Raw genomic sequence first — 21765 nt, 5'->3', positions numbered from 1 at the left:
TACTTGCGCCCTCCTAGCTTTTTAACAGACTTGGAAATAAGACTTGATTGATACTTTTTAACAACTGCCCTAGAGCAGTGGTGAGCGCTATGGTCTTATTTGTGGTAGGTCCCGAGTTCTATTCTCGGTAGGGAAAAATAATTGAAATTTTATGATTTCTAAATTTTCTCTGGTCTGGTCTGACGGGACGCTTCGGCTGGGGCTAGTTACCAGCATAACAGCAACGCTGTGCCGTCAAGCGATTTAGCGTTCCAGTACGATTTGAATCGTCAAGTGATTCTACCATTGCAACTGGTTCAGAATATCATTCCTAACTGAGAACTCTGTGATCCTTCATCTTTCACCTTCAGAATGGAGCATATTTATATTTAAAAAAAAAAAATCTCATACCACTTTAGGCAGTGGTCCCGCCGGCGAGAAAACGACTAACTTTCGGCGATTTTCTCTCTCAAGAAACGCACAATAAATGTACATTCCGTGTAAACGAAAGAGATGCATATATCAAAAGTTGCTCTCTGACTGTTCACACTGCCGGCGACGACTCGCTTTACTAGTTTTGCCGCTTTCAAAAATAAATTCGCTCAGCGATATTCGTTGAACGATGCTCGCTCGCTTGAACACGTGTAACGTGCGCGCATGTTTGCACAGGACAGGACGAATGGCGCGAGTAATCGCTCGTCGCACTTGCACACTCGCTTATAACCACACACTCGCTTCCCGCTGATCGATAACTCGTTTAAGTTTCTAGTTCCACTCGTTTCTCGTTCATCGTCGGCGGTCGGACCACTGCCTTAGAATCTAGATATTTTCTTGGTTCCCTTGCATATTTATGCGGTTGCATCCTAGGTTTTATTTTACGTGATTCCGAACAAGGAATGTTCACGGTGCATAACGATAAACTCAAAATTGATTGGACAAGCCTCATTGGAGTTGGGTACTTATATCATATTTTTTTCATTTTCTTTGAGCCTGGGAATTTCTTTGAGCTTATAGTAAACGTATCACATTATTAAGATCAGTAAAATTTCCTTGCAATAGCAAGGTATAGTAATTTTAATTATACTTGGTATAGTAAACTAGCAGACCCTAGCTAGACAGCTTCGCTCGGGCGGAACTTTTACCTACGTATTTTTTCCTTTGTAACCGAAAGCCCAAATATCAATTTTTATGGAAATAACTTTAAAAATGACAGACTTTCATACAAACTTCCATAATATATTTGCCCCCCTTAAGGGTGGAATAAGAACAGATCCTCCAAATTCCATGGCTCTAGGAACAGCAGTTTAGGCTGGAGATTGATATATTATAAGATTCAAGTCAGTCAGTCAAGACTTCGAATTTTATATTTACCTATAGATTGGGGTCTATCATTACCAAGCTATTTTCAACTATTTATTACCTTCATAGTTATAGCCAGTGAGCTTATTATTGGTTAAAGTGATATTTAATTTATTTGAACGCACATAAGTCCGAAAAGTTAGAGTATGTGCCCGGAATCGAGCCCCGAACCCCATGTATAAGAGGCCGACGTCTTAATCACTAGGCTATCATCTGTTTTTTAGGGTAAGTAATATCTACAGAACTTAAATCTTTTACAATTGTTCTCTGTGTGTGGTCGGTAGCATTTTCTAATAAAAGCTTTATAATGTACTTTGAAGAGATTTACGTAAATGCTATATAGACCGTCTATTCGAAACGTTTTAATTTTTGACAGCTTTCATGCTCATACTTCAGCAAAATCTTCTCCATCTAAAGCGGCCGCTTTTGACTTCGGGTAACTAAGCCCTGCCCATCCCCTTATTATCGTCCAACTATCTGTACAAATACATTTTAGTTTTTATATGTCTCACCAAACTGCATAGCCGTTTTGAAGAGTTAGTTGTTTATCGTTTTGTCCTTCAATCGCAATCAAATGCAACGGAGCAACGTATCGACGCGATTTTTTCCATGTATATAATTACAGTGGAAACTCGATTAACCGGACTAATTGTTGTCGTTAGGGATTCGGATAATCGAATGTATGAAGAAAAGCGGGTTTTGTGCATATTATGTAGTTCACTATAATAGTATTTTCAATTTTCAAAGTAAGATAACTATATCAAGTGGGGTATCATATGACAGGTCTTCACCTGTACATTCTGAAACAGATTTTTATTTATTTTTATGCATAATAGTTTTTGATTTTTCGTACAAAATGGCGGAAAAAATACCCGAGTATGGAACCCTCGGTGCGCGGTTCTGATTCGCACTTGGCTGAACAATTTTCGGTTGGTAGTCCGGATAATCGCGAATCCGTATAACTGAGGGCCGGATAATTGAGTTTCTACTGTATTACGTACAGGACCTGAAAATTAATGAATTCCCACAGGATTTTTGAAAAACCTTAATTCACGCGCACTAAATTACGGGCATCATCTAGCCCGTTTATAATTGTATACAATTCACTCAATGATAAACTATATTAATATAGATATTTATTACTAGCTTGTCCTCTCTGATACCAATATAAATTTTAAATATCTTTAATCTATTCATTGTGAAAATATTTATTATTCACATCGCGTTAGGTTTAACTTCGATCCTAGATTTATCGTTTGGTTTTATGAATAGGAAAATATTCTTTTAGAATGGTTAATTAGGTAAGTCGTGCTTTAGTAACACGTTTCGATATTTTGAATTCGAAATTGAATAATTTTGTAATGATATTCTTAATTATAATACAGGATTTGTAACTGTTGATATCGTTTTGTACTTAGTAAGTTTTTTCTAGTTCTCTCATTAGGTGGTAAGTGATTATGCAGTCTAACATAGATACGAGCTAACTTAGAAAAAGGTGATGTATAACATGCGCAGTGGGTGATTTACCGATGTATGACTAGAACATACGTAATGACTAGAAGAAAGAGGTGAAGGGTCACCCACAGTCCTCACCTCCACACCACCTCGCAATCGAAGTGAAAAGTAGAGTGTATGCTCTCCTGGTACTTTATTAGTGTCACGTCAAAAGGCCTCCAACCTTGTACCTGCGCAGTGGGTAATTTACCGAAAAAAGTAGTGTTTAACTCGTACTGAAACCCATTGGCAAAATATCGACATGGAAACCTTCCAGTGAAGTGACATTTAATTTTGCAATAAATAATTAATTTGCATCGCCAACCATCATGGTGATGAGTCAACATGCATTCATTAGCGAGTAACGGAAGTTCGGCTCGGCGGATTAAATACTTTAGCATTAGAATAAGGTGATTCATTTTAATGTTGTTGCTTGTAGGTATTATGGTCAGCTTAATTAAGCATCTTCATGACAACACGTTTTTTTTCTACTTTTTTTTTTTTGTTGCTGAAATTAGATGGTGAATTGGTTGGTTTGGCGACTTCACCCGCGTGGATACCCCGCGGGAATTCTTTGATTTATCCGGGATAAAAATATGCCTATGTCCTTCAACGGGATGCAAGCTATCGCTGTACCAAATTTTGTCAAAATTGGTTGACCGGATGGGCTGTGAAAGGCTGGCAGACAGACAGACAGACACACTTTCGCAATTATAATATTAGTATGGAGTATGGAAGTATGGATAAAAAAACACGATAGCCATCTCAACCTGTCGCGTGTATCAGTATTGCATTTCGATTGTACCAGGAGACCATTTCGCTTACGATGGTATTCAATTGGCATTGTCTCTAATCTGATTTGAGTAGCAATCAGTTAGCCCCGTCCCCGGCCTTGCGTTGAGAATTGAGCATAATAACTGATATAGTGCAAGAGCGTACCGACAAACTGCGTAGGTTTTGAATACAGCTGCGCAATTGCGGGAGAATGACAGCTACAATGTCACGATCGCAATCACCTCTGATTGGTTGACGCTCGCTCACTATTGGCTACAATGCATTGTTGCAACAAGAATCGCACAAATTCAGCCAATCAGAACAATTAAGATTGATGTAGGTTTCCCGCAATCGAGGTGCAGGAAAGTTTCGTTAGTAATTAGTTAAAGTATAGATTAGTAAAAGACAATGCAAAGGATTATTTAAATAATCAGTTTGGCGGTTGCGAAGCTGAAGTGGCAATGGGCGGGGCATATATTTCGTAAAACCGATAGACGTTGGGGTCTCAAGGTGTTGGAATGGCGACCTCGCACCGGAAGACGCAGCGTTGGAAGACCCATCAGTAGGTGGACGGACGACATCAGACGAGTTGCAGGGAGCCACTGGATTCAGGCGGCGCAATACCATGGCGTGTGGAAGTCCCTACAAGAGACCTATATCCAGCAGTGGACGTCTATCGGTTAATGATGATGATGATGATTTAAATGATAAGAAAGCTTGATAAATAAGCAGTTTTTTTAATTCTAATAAGTTTAAGTGATATCGTGGAGTGGTGATAATATTATAAAGAATATCCGAGTTTTTTGTGGGTTTCTTCTCAGACCGGGGCCCGTTTGGGACTCTCGTAGCTTCAGTTTTAAGTTTACGTAATTTTATCCCTATAATACATTATTATCTTACCAACTCCACAAAACTGACAAGCAAAAGTGTACAATGGTACCAAATTTGAATATGCTTTGATAGATGATAGATAGAAAACTTTATTGCATACAAAACATGAAATAACCAAGACGAAAACAAAGAAACTAAAAATAATACCTTAACTTTAACCTTACTACCACCAGGCAACCTTTGAGTTTGAGTTTGAAAGATTTGAATAGTCTTAGCTTTTGAATCGTCAGAATAATTTACCAGTTTCAGAATGCCGTTCCTAGTTTCCTACCAATGACAAATCTGAGAACTCTTTAGGCAATTTCTTCGGCTATCTCTTGGTGTAAGAGATGGAGCGCGCACTTTGGATGTCACGCGGCGGCAGAATGGGCCAGGAATGCAAGTATCATTCCGTAAGTGGAGTTTTTTATTGCCACTGGAATAGATGGTCCGTTCAAGTCATATTGATGCATGAGGTATGTACCTATGGGTAAAGTGAATTGACTTTTATTTGTACTTGTCTACAATTTTCCACGAAGGTTTTTTGGTATAGAATTAAAACACTTTTTTCGATGAGAAGATAGTTTTTTAATTAAGTACACATACCCATTTTATTTTTAGTCACATTAATTAAAATACCTCCCGGTTACCTTCGTCTATAATTAACTGACACCTAAACAGCGATATAGCTCTGTCTTAATTCTAAGCAAAGTCAGAGTGCGCTCTATAGAACTCACCCTCGGAGACCTCGCGTGGCTCGATCAAACCGGCCAAGTGCGAGTCGGGCTCGCGCAACGAGGGTTCCGTCCAAAGGTCCTATTTTTTCGACATTTTGCACGATAATTCAAAAACTATGATGTTTAAAAATAAATAAAAATCTGTTTTAGAATCCACAGATAAAACCCTTTCATACGATAATCCACGGATAACCCACTTGATATAGATATCTTACTTCAAATGTTGAAAATACTAATTTTAGTTCATGACCACAACTTAATTTTTTTGTGTGATGTGACCACAAATTAACGGTTTTCAGATTTTTCCCCTAATGCCTGATATAAGATCTACCTACCTGCCAAATTTCATGATTCTATGTCAACGGGGAGTACCCTGTAAGTTTCTTGACAGACCGACAGACAGACAGACAGACAACAAAGTGATCCTATAAGGGTTCCGTTTTTCCTTTTGAGGTACGGAACCCCTAAGAAGCTCGATTTGCAAATTCTATTACGCCTTCATACTGGTGTAATAATAGTAAAAACACTGACCCGGACCTCCTCAAGGCAGGCAGGTCCCGTTACTCCATCGGCATTTTTGTTACGTAAATCTACGGAATAAAATCAACACCTTGTACGTGTTTCCGGACTTTAGTTGCTTTTTTCTTGTCCGTCATTTTGAATGTTCTCATAATAATAGTTATTGCTGAGTCAATGTCGTGTGACTTATTTGCGCGAGTTCGAGCATTCGCATCTTTTTTTTTATTTTAGCCCTTGACTGCAATATCATCTGGTGGTAAGTGTTGATGCAGTCTGATGGAAGCGGTCTAACCTGGAATATTCCCCTTTCCTCTCCAACTAAGCGTCGACAATAGTGCAACGGGAGGGGTTTGAACCGCCGGCCGACCTTTCGGTTTTCAGTCCACTCCTTTACCCGTTGAGCTAATGAGGCTATTTTGAATTTAACTTTGAATTTCTGTATAGAAAACCCAACACCTATTTTTGACCCATCGAACCCAGGACTTTACCGGCACATTCGAACGTGCTAACCATCAGTACCCTTATTATAAATGCGAAAGTATGTTAGTTTGTTGGTTTGTTGGTTTGTCCCTCAATCACGTCGCAACGGTGCAACGGATTGACGTTATTTTTTGCATGGGTATAGATAAAGACCTGGAGAGTGACATAGGCTACTTTTTATCCCGGAAAATCAAAGAGTTTCCACGGGATTTTTTAAAAACCTAATTCCACGCGGACGAAGTCGCGGGCATCAGCTAGTTAGACCTAAGGCAGTTGGCAACCCTGCAGATAACGGTGGTAGGAACAGAGCGTTTCGCACGAAACGCACGCGCATTCCTATGCATTATTTATGAACTTGGGAGGCTTTTCCGCCATTTTCTGTGTTTTTAACGACCACCTAACATATCAGCGGGAGGTTCTTGTTAGCTTTCTAATGATTTTTATTCCCTCATTGTGTTTCTTATTTGGTGCTTGGGTATATTTTTGGATTCCGTAATAAACAAGGAACCCTTATAGGTAGTTCCGCCGTGTCTGTCTGTCCGTCCGTCCGCCCGTCCGCGGCTTAGCTGTGAGACTAAGTCCCGCAAATTGCTAATGCGCGTGGCCGCCATTTTAGTGACATCAGCACAAGACTGAAGTTTCGAGCTGATGGTATATTTTTATTTCGGCTGACGTCAAAATGACGTCATTTCGATGTTAATGAGACATGGTTCCAGCGCAATAGCAATTTGCGGGACTTTGCACTGCTTTGTCTACATTTACTGAGAGTGCTTCGGTGCCGGGCGAAACGTGCGTTGAGACTTGAGTGTGTTTTGGGATTTCTGTGGTGCTGCGTGGTGGTGCTGCGTATTGCTTGCCTGGTGGCTGGCCTTACCTGCATCTTTTTTTTTTTTAAATTCAGATACAAGTTAGCCCTTGACTGCAATCTCACGTGGTAAGTGACGATGCAGTCTAAGGTGGGAGCGAGCTAACCTGGAAGGAGTATGGCAGTTTTTATTAAACCCAAACACCTTTGGTTTCTACACGGCATCGTACCGGAACGCTAAATCGCTTGGCGGCACAGCTTTGCCGGTAGGGTGCCAGCCACGGCCGAGGCCTCCAGAAATTTAGAAATTATAAAATTCCAAATCCCTGCCAGGAATCGAACCCGGGACCTCCCACTAATAAGACCACAGCGCTTACCACTGCGCCAGGGAGGTCGTCAAAACCTAATGTTTAGCAAACGGGAGGGTAAGCGGTATCGCATGGGGCATGTTGTAAAATACAAATTATTTTTTTTCAGCGGATTAAAGAAAACTAGATGATGCCAGCGACTTCGTCCGCGTGGATTTAGGATTTTAAAAACCCCGTGGGAACTCTTTGATTTTCGGGGATAAAAAGTAGCCTATGTCCTTGCAAGCTATCTTTATACCAAATTTCGTCAAAATCGGTTGAACGGATGGGCCGTGAAAAGCTACAAACGGACAGACGGACAGACAGACAGGCAGACTGACACACTTTGGTATTTACAATATAGTAGTATAGTATGGAAGCATGGATTAAGCTTTTGGTTCCTTGTACATCTCAGATGAGTCAATGGTACCCATGCGAAGCCGGGGCGGGTCGCTAGTTAACTTTAAAAGTTACACTCACGGCCATTTCGATAACAAACAGTAAAATATAGAACGGAAAAAGCATTCGAAAGTACTGTCATAATTGTTATTACATAACCGGTAACGATATTATGCGGTCTCACATATACAACATATAAGCACGCTATATTTCACATACAAAGCACCTGTCACTTTGCGATATATACGACTATCGTTGTATGCAATAAAACCTGTCGAAAATTTCACAAACGTGACTTGGGATTTTTTAGAATACGTGTTGTTTATAAAATTCAAAAAGTTTTATATGAGACTAGCTGCTGAAAAGATGAGGGGTAATAGGCTGGCATGGTATGGGCATATAATGCGGAGGGAAGAAAGCCATCTCACTAGAAGAATGTTAAGTATGCATGTGGAAGGAAAAAAGAGGAGAGGACGACCAAAGAAAAGGTGGATGGATTGCGTGAAAGAGGATATGCGTGAAAAAGAAGTGGATAATACGTTAACGAATGACAGGAATGAGTGGAAGAAGAAGACATGTTGTGCCGACCCCACGTAGCGTGGGATAAGGTAAGGAAGAAGAAGAAGATGAGACTAGCTGCCCTGGCGAACTTCGTACCGCCTAACAGCCGATTAAATTTTTTTAAATTTTTCTCTCCGTAAGAACCATCCTCGTACTTCATGGAATATTATAAAAAAAGAATTAGCGAAATCTGTTCAGCTGTTCTCGAGATTTGCGATGACCAACACATTTAGTGATTCATTTTTATATTATAGATAAGTATATATAGGTATATATCAGTAAACTGCAAGCTACCGAAGTAACCAACACTCAAGTGAAGGCAGCGCCAGGATAACCAACCCTTGGTATAAAGTGATGTGTGGTACAACTTACGAAATAAAATAAAAGATTTTTTCTATCTTTCTCCCTTTCAATAGTTGTCTACAGATGGACATAGGCTTTACGTTGGGACCCCAAACGTTTATCGGTTACTAGCTGATGCCCACGGCTTCGTTCGCGTGGATTTAGGTTTTTAAAAATCACGTGGGAACTCTATGTTTTTCCGGGACAAAAAGTAGCCTAAGTCACTCTCAAGGTCTTAACCCTTAACCTTAGCTCATTCTCGTCCAACAGAGCAAGGCAAAAAAAAAAAAAAAAAAGCCATGTCAACTATCAAAAGTCTCCGACCATCATGTCGGAGGAAAGAATAGAGGACACACAATTAAAAAAAAAAAAAAAACCCTTAACCATAACACTTAACTATACCCATGAAAAATCACGTCGATCCGTTGCTCCGTTGCAACGTGATTAAAGAACAAACTAACAAACCAATAAACCAACAAACAAACACACTTTCGCATTTATAATATTATGGGTAGGGATTCGAGTTTATGGGCCTACCCCGCCCATCGCCATCTAACGATCAAGTTCACCGTCAAGTTTGCAGCGGACATGAAGGGGCGTCCAGTAACTTGATAGCCATACTATACACCTTCAAGTTTACTGGACGCAGCTTCAAGACTCAAGTCCGTTGCAAACTTGACGAGTAAACTTGATCGCGTATGCCCGGCGTTGCAGAACCGTATCGCTTGATGGTGTCAAACCTTTAATCTTTGATCTATTGAGACTTTAAAGGCTGGTTTCTGGCTGGACGCAAACGCGTAAATCTATCCGATCCATAATTCATACGGAATAGGTAACTAAATCACATAACCTTCACTGGACCTTTGATTTGAATTATTTATCCTTCCCAGCTAATGATAAGGTGTGCAGTTAACACATACCCTTATCAAGAACCAGTTTCCACAGAAGTGTAATAGAAGGAAATCTGAAGGAAATGTACATAAGGACCCTACGGTACAGTAAGACAGCTCAAACAGTTCATGATGATGTATGATATTCTGCTTTGCCGATTCCGTTGCGAATCGCCATTGACTTGCAAATTATAGAGGCATTCAAACACTGCATTATCATTATTCACCGATAAACGTCAACTGCTGGACGTAGGTCTCTAACAGGGACTTCCACACGCCACGGTCTTGCGCCGCCTGAATCTAGCGACTCCCTGCGACTCGATTTGATGTCATCTGTCCACCTATCCAGTGGGGGAGGAGTCTTCCAACGTTGCAGTTTCGGGTGTGGTATTGCCATTCTAGCATCTTGGGACCCCAACGTCTAACACTTTCTCGAACTCTGCCCATTGAACCCCAACGTCTAAAGCTTCTCTGCCGTCGCGTCGTCTATGATGATAATTATTTTATTTTATTTTATTTTATTTTATTTTATTCGTTTTTTGCAATCAACAGCGATATATACAATATAATTTTACATAATAACAGACTGAAAATAAGGCCAAATAGGATTACAATTTTTTACAGATTACTTAAATAGATATTATGTCATTACGGACATTTTGAAGCTTTTATTATTTGTTGTTGTAGCGGAAATACACTCTATACAGTCCGCTGACAGACATACCTACAGACGGACGGACAGCGGACGCTTAGTAATAGGGTCCTTGGGACCCTTCGGGTACAGAGCCCTAAAAAAACGGGAATCTTGGTGAAATTCACGTCACGATCCTACATAGTGGGTGTTTCGTCAACGTTGTATGGGTATGGGGTTGTAGCGGATTCAAGATGCCCGCTGACAGACAGGCAGACGGACGGACGGATAGCGGACGCTTGCTTAGTAGTAGGGTCCTTGGCACCCTTCGGGTATAGAACCCTAAAAAAACGGGAATCTTGGTGAAATTCACGTCACGATCCTACATAGTGGGTGTTTCGTCAACGTTGTATGGGTATGGGGTTGTAGCGGATTCAAGATGCCCGCTGTCAGACAGACAGACAGACGGACGGACGGATAGCGGACGCTTAGTAATAGGGTTCTTGGCAACCTTCGGGTAGAGAGCCCTAAAAAAATATGGGAATCTTGGTGAAATTCATGTCACGATCCTACATAGTGGGTGTTTCGTCAACGTTGTATGGGTATGGGGTTGTAGCGGATTCAAGATGCCCGCTGACAGACAGACAGACGGACGGACGGATAGCGGACGCTTAGTAATAGGGTTCTTGGCAACCTTCGGGTAGAGAGCCCTAAAAAAATATGGGAATCTTGGTGAAATTCATGTCACGATCCTACATAGTGGGTGTTTCGTCAACGTTGTATGGGTATGGGGTTGTAGCGGATTCAAGATGCCCGCTGACAGGCAGACAGACGGACGGACGGATAGCGGACGCTTAGTAATAGGGTCCTTGGCAACCTTCGGGTAGAGAGCCCTAAAAAAATGGGAATCTTGGTAAAATTCATGTCACGATCCTACATAGTGGGTGTTTCGTCAACGTTGTATGGGTATGGGTGTAACGAGGCTTATTTATGTCTCGTGGATAATTCAGCACGCCGGGTGAAGGATGCCCGACGCGGGGGGCTCTTGAAGGACCTGCGCTTTAGTTATTCCATATGAATTATTGAACGGATTGATTTACGCGCTTAAGTCTAGCTGGAAACCAGCCCCGATAGCTCAGAGATTAAAGGTTTGAACAGACAAAACCGGTTAAGTGCAAATCGGGCTCGTACACGAAGGGTTCCGTACTACCGTAAAAGATATAACACTGTGTTTTTTTTTCATGTTTTTAATTTGCATGGCGGCCATTTTGGGATTTTTCATTATTTGTTGTAATACAAATACGCACACACTGTGAAAATTTCCACTCTCTACCTAAGAAATACAGCCCGCTAACAGACAGACGGAAAGCGGAAGCTTAGTTAATAGGGTTCCGTTGCTAGTTGCCTCCCTTCAGATTATTATCTATTATTATTAAGGCTCTATTGCTGATAGTTTTTTAAATATTTATCTAGAGTTTTACTCTTTATATAGAATTTGTTTAGTCCTTTTAGCTATCAGCGTATCCTCTCAACACATAGGCCTCTTCCAGCAACTTCCACCTTTGCCTTCACCCTTCGGATAATGGCCCCAACCCATAAACTACTTTTTACACTAATTAACCGCTTTTTGCAAATTAAGAGATAAGTAGGTACTAATTATGACAGCTGCAGGTATAGAGCTGTATAGATTGTTTTTACCAAGATAGTTGTAAAATTGTTAATATTTTAAAATTAAGGTATATGTAGAGATCGCGGTACGTTCTAAAATCCAAATCGTACCTAACTACGTATATTGTTGATTTATTGCGATTCTTTATAATGGGTATTAACCTTTAATAAACGCCGAAAAGACGCAGTTCACCCAATCAAAAACAACAAAACCAGCCGTCATAATTCATATGAGAATTATTTATTTTTGTATCATTTATAGATCGTACGTCAAAATCTGTTATTAATTCATGCGCTCACCAAGGTTAAAGTCAGCATCGACAGTCGATAGGCCACTCCACGTACACTGTAGTCCTCTCGTACCAGTCACTTTTCCACTTTTTTTTTAAATAGAGATAGCGATCAAACGAGCAGGCGGGTCACCTAATGTTAAGTGATTACCGCCGCCCATGAACATTTGCAGCACCAGAGGAACTACCGATGCGTTGCCGGCCTTTTAGGAATTTGTTGGTCCGCCCCTTGAATAACCCCATGTTGTAATCTAGTGGGAACATCGCGGATGGGAGATTCAGGAGGTGCTAATAAAAATGTTACTCACGATTGATATGATTGATATAATACGGCCCGATCTATAGAGGTCGTAACTCGTATGCTCCTCATTTATCTGAAGGAATTCGACACTACCAGAAACCTCACAATATAGAATAGGTAGTCATAATAACTTACAACGCAAAAGCTTAGTAATCGCATATAAATCAACTAGCTTATGGACTTGGTTTGTGGACTACACAAATTTCAAACCCCTATTTCACCCCCTTAGGGGTTGAATTTTCGAAAATCCTTTCTTAGCGCAAGCCTACGCCATAGTAGCTATCTGCATGCCAAATTTCAGCCCGATCCGTCCAGTAGTTTGAGCTGTGCGTTGGTAGATCAGTCAGTCAGTAAGTCACCTTTTCCTTTTATATATTTAGAAGATGAAGGTAAATGTGTAAAAAAATAGAACTTAACTTCTAGGCCGCGATTCAGGAGGTGCTAATAAAAATGTTACTCACGATTGACATGATTGATATAATACGGTCCGATCTGCGGATCGTAGGCCTCCTCCCAGCCCAGCGGCAGCTCATTGCCGATGCAGTCCGCGAACGTTTGGGGCTTTGTGTATCTGAAACAATGATTATTTCTTGTCAATACTGAGAATCGTTCAATTGAAATGATACTCGTTTTGTCCTTGTCGATTTAGCTCGGATTTTATGCAACACTTTTTTTTGGATGGACGAAAATTGAGCCTCAATAGCTCAACCGGTAAAGGAGTGGACTGAAAACCGAAAGGTCGACAGTTCAAATCTCGCCCGTTGCACTATTGTCGTACCTACTCCTAGCACAAACCTGACACTTAGTTGGAGAGGAAAGGGGAATATTAGTCATTTAACATGGCTAATATTCTTTTAAGAAATGTAAGTACAGTACGCGGCCGAAAGTAATGTACATCGACCTTTAGAAGGAGATCCAAGTGGAGTATCATAAATGATAGGGCTTTACCTGTACATTCTTAAACAGATTTTTATTTATTTTTGTGCATAATAGTTTTTGATTTATCGTGCAAAATGTCGAAAAAAATACTCGAGTACGGAACCCTCGGTGCGCGAGTCTGACTCGTACTTGGCCGGTTTTTTGTGGGTAGATACGACTTTTACTATAGGTATGTGTATATATAATGTTCAACCCATCGGCTCACTATTGAGCACGGGCCTCCTCTCAGAATGCGATGGGGTTGGCCACAATCTACCATGCTGGCCAAGTGCGGATTGGCATTCTTCACACAGCTTTAAGAACATCATGAAGAACTCTCAAGCATGCAGGTTTCCTCACGATGTTTTCCTTCACCGTTAGAGCAAGTGATACTTGATTGCTTAAAACGCACTTGCTTTTATATATTTAAATTGAGGTATTCAGAGTCAACTAATTAAGAGCATATTCCTATAATAATAATTGTAACAACACAAAAACTTTTCCCATAGATCAAGCGTGATTTTGATATTTCCCACGAAATCTTGGGGCGAAACTATTAAAAGTGCTCCTCTTACTATGATTAAATTAAAATAAGTGGGCCCATTATTTCGAGTTTCGGTTGGATAATTTTCACTGGTTAGATACTTATGTAACAAACATCTCGGGAAGTCAATTTGTAAGTTAGTCTGAGATCATTTTTTATCTGGTTTGTTTAACTTACTTACACCAGCGAACCGCCCCGGCTTCGCACGGGTAGCTTGTTACAATTTTCGAAGGGATCTCTAATTTTTAGAAAATAAAATATAGCCATTGTCAATTAGGGAAAAATATAGCTTGGAAGCATTTTCAAAATCGGTTCACTAATTAAAGAGATTACTTCCTACAAAAAAACTTACAAACTTTACCTCTTTATAATATTAGTGTAGATTAAAATGTTGGATAGAAGTAATACGCGTGAAAATTGTACAGGTTATAAGCGCTACTTTGCGGAAAAGAGAGAGCATCCTCAGTTGCACATGCATTGTAGTGTCTACATCTGAGGATGACCCGGTATTGGAGTGAAACGTAAGTTGAGTGTGATTAAGAAGATTTGTGCAGTACATGAAGCTGTGATAGCCTAGTGGTTGAGACGTCCGCCTTCTAATCGGAGGTCGGGGGTTCGATCCCGGGTAAGCACCTCTAACTTTTCGGAGTTATGTGCGTTTTAAGTGGTTTTTAACGGACTTCCAAAAAGGAGGTGGTTCTCAATTCGGCCCGTTTTTTTTAAATGTATGTACACCGATTTTTGTGAGGTTTCTGGACCGATTTGCAAAATATTGTTTTGAAGTAGGTAATTAAATATTACGAGAGATCAGGGGCTCGGGCCGGACACGCACCTTTTAATTTTTCGGAGTTATTTGCGTTTTAAGCAACTTAATACTTTTAAGCATCGTGAGGAAACCTGCATGTATTCATTCTCCAAATGTTCTCAAATGTGCGAAGTCTCCTAATCAAGGCAAGCGTGGTAGATTATGGCCAAACGCCATTCTGACAGGAGACCCGTGATCTGCACTCTGCAGCGAGCCGGCCGCGGCGATGGGTTGATCATGATGATGATGAAGTTCTGCAAGTTTTGCATGCTAAACTTTATTTTATTTTATTCAGATACACGTTAGCCCTTGACTGCAATCTCACCTGATGGTAAGTGACGATGCAGTCTAAGGTGGGAGCGGGCTAACCTGGAAGAAGTATGGCAGTTTTTATTAAGCCCATACACGACATCGTACCGGAACGCTAAATGGCTTGGCGGCACGGCTTTGCCGGTAGGGTGGTAACTAGCCACGGCCGAGGCCTCCCACCAGACCAGACCAGAAATTTAGAAATTATAAAATTCCAAATCCCTGCTAGAAATCGAACCAGGGACCTTCCACTAATAAGACCACAGCGCTTACCACTGCGTCAGGGAGGTCGTCAAAACGTCAAACATTGTCAGGAACTACTGCAAGACAACTTGCCATTGGACACTGTGCCTAAGGCTCGGTCGGGGCTTTGATAAAATCTGCAGGTCATAAAACTCTTTATGCAGCTAAAACAAATAGGCAATTTCTGGTATAGAAAGCTGAAGGCACAGCGATAAAATTAAAGGGCGTTCTCTAGCCGCAAGTATGTGGTTTAGCTAGGTGCAGATAATGGCAACAGCAATTAATGATAGCTGGGATGCTATAGTGATGTACAGGTCGGCCTTTTCTGTAGTCGGCGATTAATATTTTCGTTGTTTTGTTGTATCTACTTACATCACTACCCATATTATAAATGCGCAAGTGTGTTTGTTTGTTTGTCTTTCAATCCGCCGCCAATAGTTGAAGACCTGGAGAGTGACGTAGGCTAGTTTTTATCTTGGAAAATCAAAGAGTTCCTACGGGATTTTTGAAGATTTAAATCAACGCAGACGAAGTCACAGCATCTGCTAGTTACGTAATAAGCCATGTGTCATCATCATCATCGCGTGCCTTCTTCGAAACGAAGTTTGGAGGTCATCATGCGAAAAGCTTCTCTATTTAACGTCGCCTCTTTTAACTTTGGGTAACTTAGCCCTGTCCATCCTCTTATATCGTCCAACCATTTGCGTCTTTGGCGACCTGGAGCCCTTTTTGCCTTCAATCCTTTCTTCCAAAACTAATCTTGGAAATGAGAATTAGGCTTCTCTTAATTAATGTCCAATAAAGCGAGCTTCCTTCGCATGATAGTGGACATGAATTCTTTGTGGACCATTTCCAGTACATTATTTATTTGTGTCACAACTCACAATATATTATCAAGATCATGTAGAGCTATGTATTACCAACAGATAAGCATGTGTTTAATTGTTATTTTATAAATAGGTATAACTTCTTAAGCATATATGTAACTTGAAATAAATAAATCATTAAATTAGTGACGATTTTCATAATTAGGTGCTAAATATTAAAACAGCTACAGAAGTCATAAATAATTGGATTCGAATATGTAATTTCATTATAACAATAAATGATATTTAAACACAAACTTTATTATGCTTCGAAATAATACCTAATCAGATGAAAAACTAACAGCTAAACCGGTCTCAGACATATTTATGTCACTATTACCACACACGCGGGAAGTTATTATTCATGTAGTACACATATTGAATCTAATGTATGTAACATAGTTTATTTATTTATTTATTTATTTATTTTTATTATTCATGTACCAAAAATTGTAGTTACAAAGTAATAATAAATTAAGTTACATCGGAAATGCTTATCTCTAAACAGAGATTTCTTCCAGCTTGTTTTTTCTTTTTTGTCCAAAGAAAAAACTTTACAAAAGTTTCATACTGACTTCGTTTCAGTTGAACCTGTATATTAAAGCAGACAAAACTATTACTTAAAAAAAGTGGAAATATTTGATTAATATAATATAATATTTCAACCGCCCCATAATCAAAGATTTTGTGTCCTCAATTTAGAAACTTTTTAACATTTAAATTAACTTTTGAAATCCAAATTAAGCACTTTCTTTATTTGAGACATTCCACCTACAGTACGCGGCCAAAAGTGATGAACATCGATCTATAGAAGGAGACAGCAGATTTGTAGAGCCAGTACTGTCTCGGTCGTTAAGACCGACAAAGCGTCATATGGGTATGAGTGACAGAGACAAAGCTCTACAACGATGAAATCTCATTCTAAAAGCCGATGTTCATCACTTTCGGCCGCGTACTGTACATAATATTATGATGAGGGGAGGTTTTTAGTTCGTAGGCCGTTGAGCAATATCCCGAATGGAGTCGGGCATGCCTGAGGCATCCATGAGGATTTCCTCCAAACGAAAAGAAAGGTTTCTAGTCGAGTCGAGTAAATTTAATAGACTATCGACTAGTCCCACCACTAGCCGGGTGCCCGGGAGCTCACAGCGGGCGTAGGGCGTGGTTGACGGGCGCCGGTGCTCGATGTTAAAGTCTCGACTCGACTCAACCGAACTATAACGTGCATCAGTTATCCAATGATGAAATACTATAACGGTTTTGTTTATAAGTTTATACGGTAGCTGATACCCTAGTTATTTCTACTTATCAAATACTCGTAGTTCCTGCTAAGTTCTCATTGGTTACTAGTTTGTCACATTTAATATTGGGCACAGTGTAACAAAACGTCTAGGTCTAACTCGAAATACGGTTATGAATATGTTTTGGAGTCATGAATGATGTTAAGTCCTACCAAGAAAAGTCAATAAGAGACATGATAGTCCAAACAATGTCATGTTAAGATTCATCTAACTCCTTCGTAAAGATTAACGCATTTTGTTAAACCATATCTAGCTATGTAGGTAGGTACTAAGAGTACGCGGCAGAAAGTAATGTACATCGACCTTTAGAAGGAGGTAGCAGATTTGTAGAGCATTGTCGTGGTCGTTGAGACCGACAAAACGTCATATAGGTATCAGTGACAGAGACAGCACTCTACAAAGCCGAAATGTCACTCTAAAGCCGCTTACTGTAATTATCTTCATCTAATAAGTTTTCGGTTTTCTGTTAGTAAAATGATCATCATCAGAGAATCTTGATTTAAAAAGTTGTTAACTAAAAAAACTAAGTAGGTAAAAGGTAATAATATAAACCTAACCCGAAATAACTTACAGTTTCCATTCGAAAGTTTTACAATAGCCACCACGGCAAATGTTCAATGGAAATTCGTAACTCCTTCCGTACGGCTACCGAATACAGCGTCCATTATATTACAGATCGTTCTTATCGGACCGACGGGATAGAGGGCGCGTGCGTATGCGCATCCATTCCACGGAGAAAGAGCGAGGAATAACAAAGCGTGCAAGTGCGAGGGGGACGGAAATGGTTTACAATGTTGCCGTGTCGTGGTGGAACGGCAAAACCAGTCCTGTCAGCGGGACATCAAGACCAGGCGCGTTCTTGGAAACGGTGACCCGTGTCACGGAATCCCTAATCCCACACATGCAAGCCTCTACGCACACACTCACGCATGTCCACACTCCATCATACACTAATGACTGAACAGCCAAGAGGGGCATATTTTGAAAGACTAGTGATTTAGCGATGGACACTATTGCTACTTTTAAATAATTTTCATTTGGTGAAATTATTATTTTTCTTCACAGTGATCTAACACGCGATTTTTCTCGGAAAGTGATGTTACAATCGCTTGCTTCATTCGTTTTAACTTGTAATGATGATCACGACCAATAGCGCAGAAAAAACGCAGGTTGGTTTTCACGTAAAGTAAATTTTCGCACTTATATGGTTGTAAGTGCGATTTATCTTTCCGTGAAGCGTAACAAACGATTGTTTGATACAATGTTTTTCACTTTATATGTGACTGTTCTCGCTTGCGCGCTTTTTAGAGTCTTAGATCAGGTCGATTACCGTCCGCGTGAAAAAAGCGCGTTAAAAGTAAGGTAGCAAATCTTCTTTATACCTATATAAAATTCAAAGTCCTAACTGACTGACTGTCTTATAATACATATATCAAACGCACAGCCTAAGCCGCTGGTCCTAGAGACATGAAATTTTGAGGGTGTATTCTTTGTATGGAGTAGATTTCTACTAAGAAAGGATTTTCGAAATTCCACCCCTAAGTGGGTTAAATGGGAGATGGAAGTTTGGATGAAAGTCCATTATTTTTGAAGTTACATCGATGAAAATTGGTATTTAATCGTTCGGTTAAAAATAAAAAATACATATTATGTATTTCACGATTTTTAAAAATTCTACTATCAAGGGGGTTGAATAGGGGATGAAAGTTTCTATGTAATTCCGTAATTTTTCGAGTTATTTCCATGAAAATTGGCATTTCGGTTTTCGGTCACAAATAAAGAAATACGTGTTTCAGGATTTCTGGAAATTCAATCCCCGCCTCGATTTTCTAAATTCCATCCGAGCGAAGGCGTGGCGGGTCATCTAGTGTTCCATATGAAAAGACTTGTCATGTGATTTTTCACATGCTATCTGTGAAATGGTCCATCTCTAACCATTAAAGCAAACACTACCTACCGTTGCATGGAAAGGGTTATGCAGCATAAATGACATTATACTTCCTCTCATTCGTTTGAGATGCAAATGAAAGTTTTGATGCGAAACAGTTAAATTACAGATTTAAAGTAAGTTGATAAAGGAAAACGTTTAATTCCATTAAGCAATTCGCTTTCTTATTGATTCTGCCAATTATGTGATTTAGTTTATGTCCAAGATATAAACTGCAGCATTTAATAACTTTATCCAAATTTCTGTGGTTAGGCAGGAAATTACCAAATTGATGTGAATTCAGTGGATTACTTTTGAACTCTGCTTTCCTTTCTTTATATTTTTACTAGCTGATGCCCGCGACTACTTTCGCGTGGAAATAGGTTTTTAAAAATCCCGTGGGAACTCTTTGATTTTCCGGGATAAAAAGTAGCCTATGTCACTCTCTAGGTCTTCATCACCCATGCAAAATTCGCTGTCACAGAACGTCGCGTCTGCCGGCCGGCTGATTTGCCAAAAAACTTGCCATTCACAAATGATTCGCCATATCCCGAATAGTAGTGGCCAGTTGGTTTGCCGAATGTCGTACTAGGAACTAGGAATTTTTGATGCTTGATGAATATTCACACCAATACCCCAGAGATGAAGTCAAAAACCACAGGCATCTGTTAGTAATAACATTATCGTAAAAGCGTTGGATGACTATGACTCACTTTTAACATAAAACTAAATAGTAGCTCATCAAATATCCATTACTGGGCATCCATAATATAAAAAGGCTCTAACAAAATTTCCTATATATTAAAACATAATATTAAATTACAGTTTTCATCTTGATCATAAATTTTACAGAGCTTTCAGCTTTACCGAGAATTTAACTTTGGCGTGACCGTTAAGTGACCAAGATAGGCCTTAACCAGAGTGCACTAGAGTAAGGGAACTCTCGATTTGATCCTGAGTCGACGATATGTCTAATATTAGGCTATATGGTGACGTGAAATCATAGAAAAAGGGGGCGAACTTAGTTAGGGCTACCTGCGTCAAATGTACTAACATTTGACGCCTGCCAGCACCGAGGAGAAATCGATATATGGAATACTTATAGATCTAGAACAACAAAGAATACGTTTGCATGGAGAAGCGCGTAAGAAGGGCCACCTTAACTGATCATGGGACCTTATGGGATAACAAGACGATTTATAACGCATTGCAATATGGTAGATTGCGATACCGTCAACTTGCCATAGGCTTTAGAAAGTCTTTTAGCGTTGGGATTCAGAAAATAACGCGACAGAAGGCCAACGTACTGCCACAGACTGCAAATAGAAACGAACCATTCTACCCGCTTTGTATAAGCGTTACTTGACGTTTTATGACTTGCAGATTGCAGTTTTTAAGGTTCCGTATTTCCAGAGAAAAAGGAACTCTTATGGCTTATAGGATCACTACAACGCTCTACAAAGCCGAAATGTCATTCTAAAGGCCAGTGAACATTACTTTCTGCGCGTTCTGTACTGGGCATAACTCAAACACAAAATATGGAATGTTACGATTATTAAATGAATACCATTCCATTCTACTACTTTACAATTTTCAGAAAATCACCCAAAAATTTAATAAACGGATTGTTTCAATAATTACTGAATTTTATATATATTTAAAAAGCATCCAATTCTACTACTTTACTCTACAATTTTCACAAAACACCCACATATTCAATAAACGGATTGTTTCAATAATGACTGAATTTTATGAATACTTAAACAGCATCCCATTCTACTACTTTACTCTACAATTTTCAGAAAACACCTACATATTCAATAAACGGATTGTTTCAATAAAGACTGCATTTTTTTAACACTTATATTCTACTACTTTACAATTTTCGGAAAATCACCCAAAAATTCAATAAACGGATTGTTTCAATAAAGACTGCATTTTTTACACTTAACACCATCCCATTCTACTACTTTACTCTATAATTTTCAGAAAATCACCCCAAAATTCAATAAACGGATTGTTTTAATAATGACTGTATTTTATGAATACTGGGTATAACACGGGTTTTAGCGGATTATTTCATCACTTGAAATAATTCCACAGTCCACACGAAGTCCGACGCCCGATTTAGCTATTAGCTAATCAAATAAATTCTTTCCGAACCACAAAATAATCTGAATAGATAATGAATTGTGCAAATCTTGCGTAAAAACGTATATTTGAACGGCACCGTTGCGCATTGCGCATTATCACCCTACCTACATTTGGTTCGAAAATTGGCCATTTTGAAAAACGGCGGTATTTCCATTAGATTACAAGATGGCGTTATTCAAGGTGCGGACCAACAAATTCCTGAAAGACCGGCAACACATTGGCGGTTCCTTTAGTGCTGCAAATGTTCATGGG

General features: G+C 39.7%; 1 protein-coding gene across 1 annotated transcript in view; it reads right to left on the bottom strand.

Moving 5' to 3' along the window:
* Positions 1-21765, bottom strand: part of kibra (WW and C2 domain containing protein kibra) — a 113860-nt gene that overhangs the window by 77251 nt on the left and 14844 nt on the right. Inside the window, exon 2 of the mRNA XM_034980499.2 lies at positions 12908-13017. Coding sequence (XP_034836390.1) covers positions 12908-13017 — 110 coding nt within the window. The remainder of the gene's footprint in view (positions 1-12907; positions 13018-21765) is intronic.

Source organism: Maniola hyperantus, chromosome 22 (genome assembly GCF_902806685.2).
Source record: "Maniola hyperantus chromosome 22, iAphHyp1.2, whole genome shotgun sequence".
Lineage (NCBI taxonomy): Eukaryota > Metazoa > Arthropoda > Insecta > Lepidoptera > Nymphalidae > Maniola > Maniola hyperantus.
This window is presented reverse-complemented; position numbering and strand designations above follow the sequence as displayed.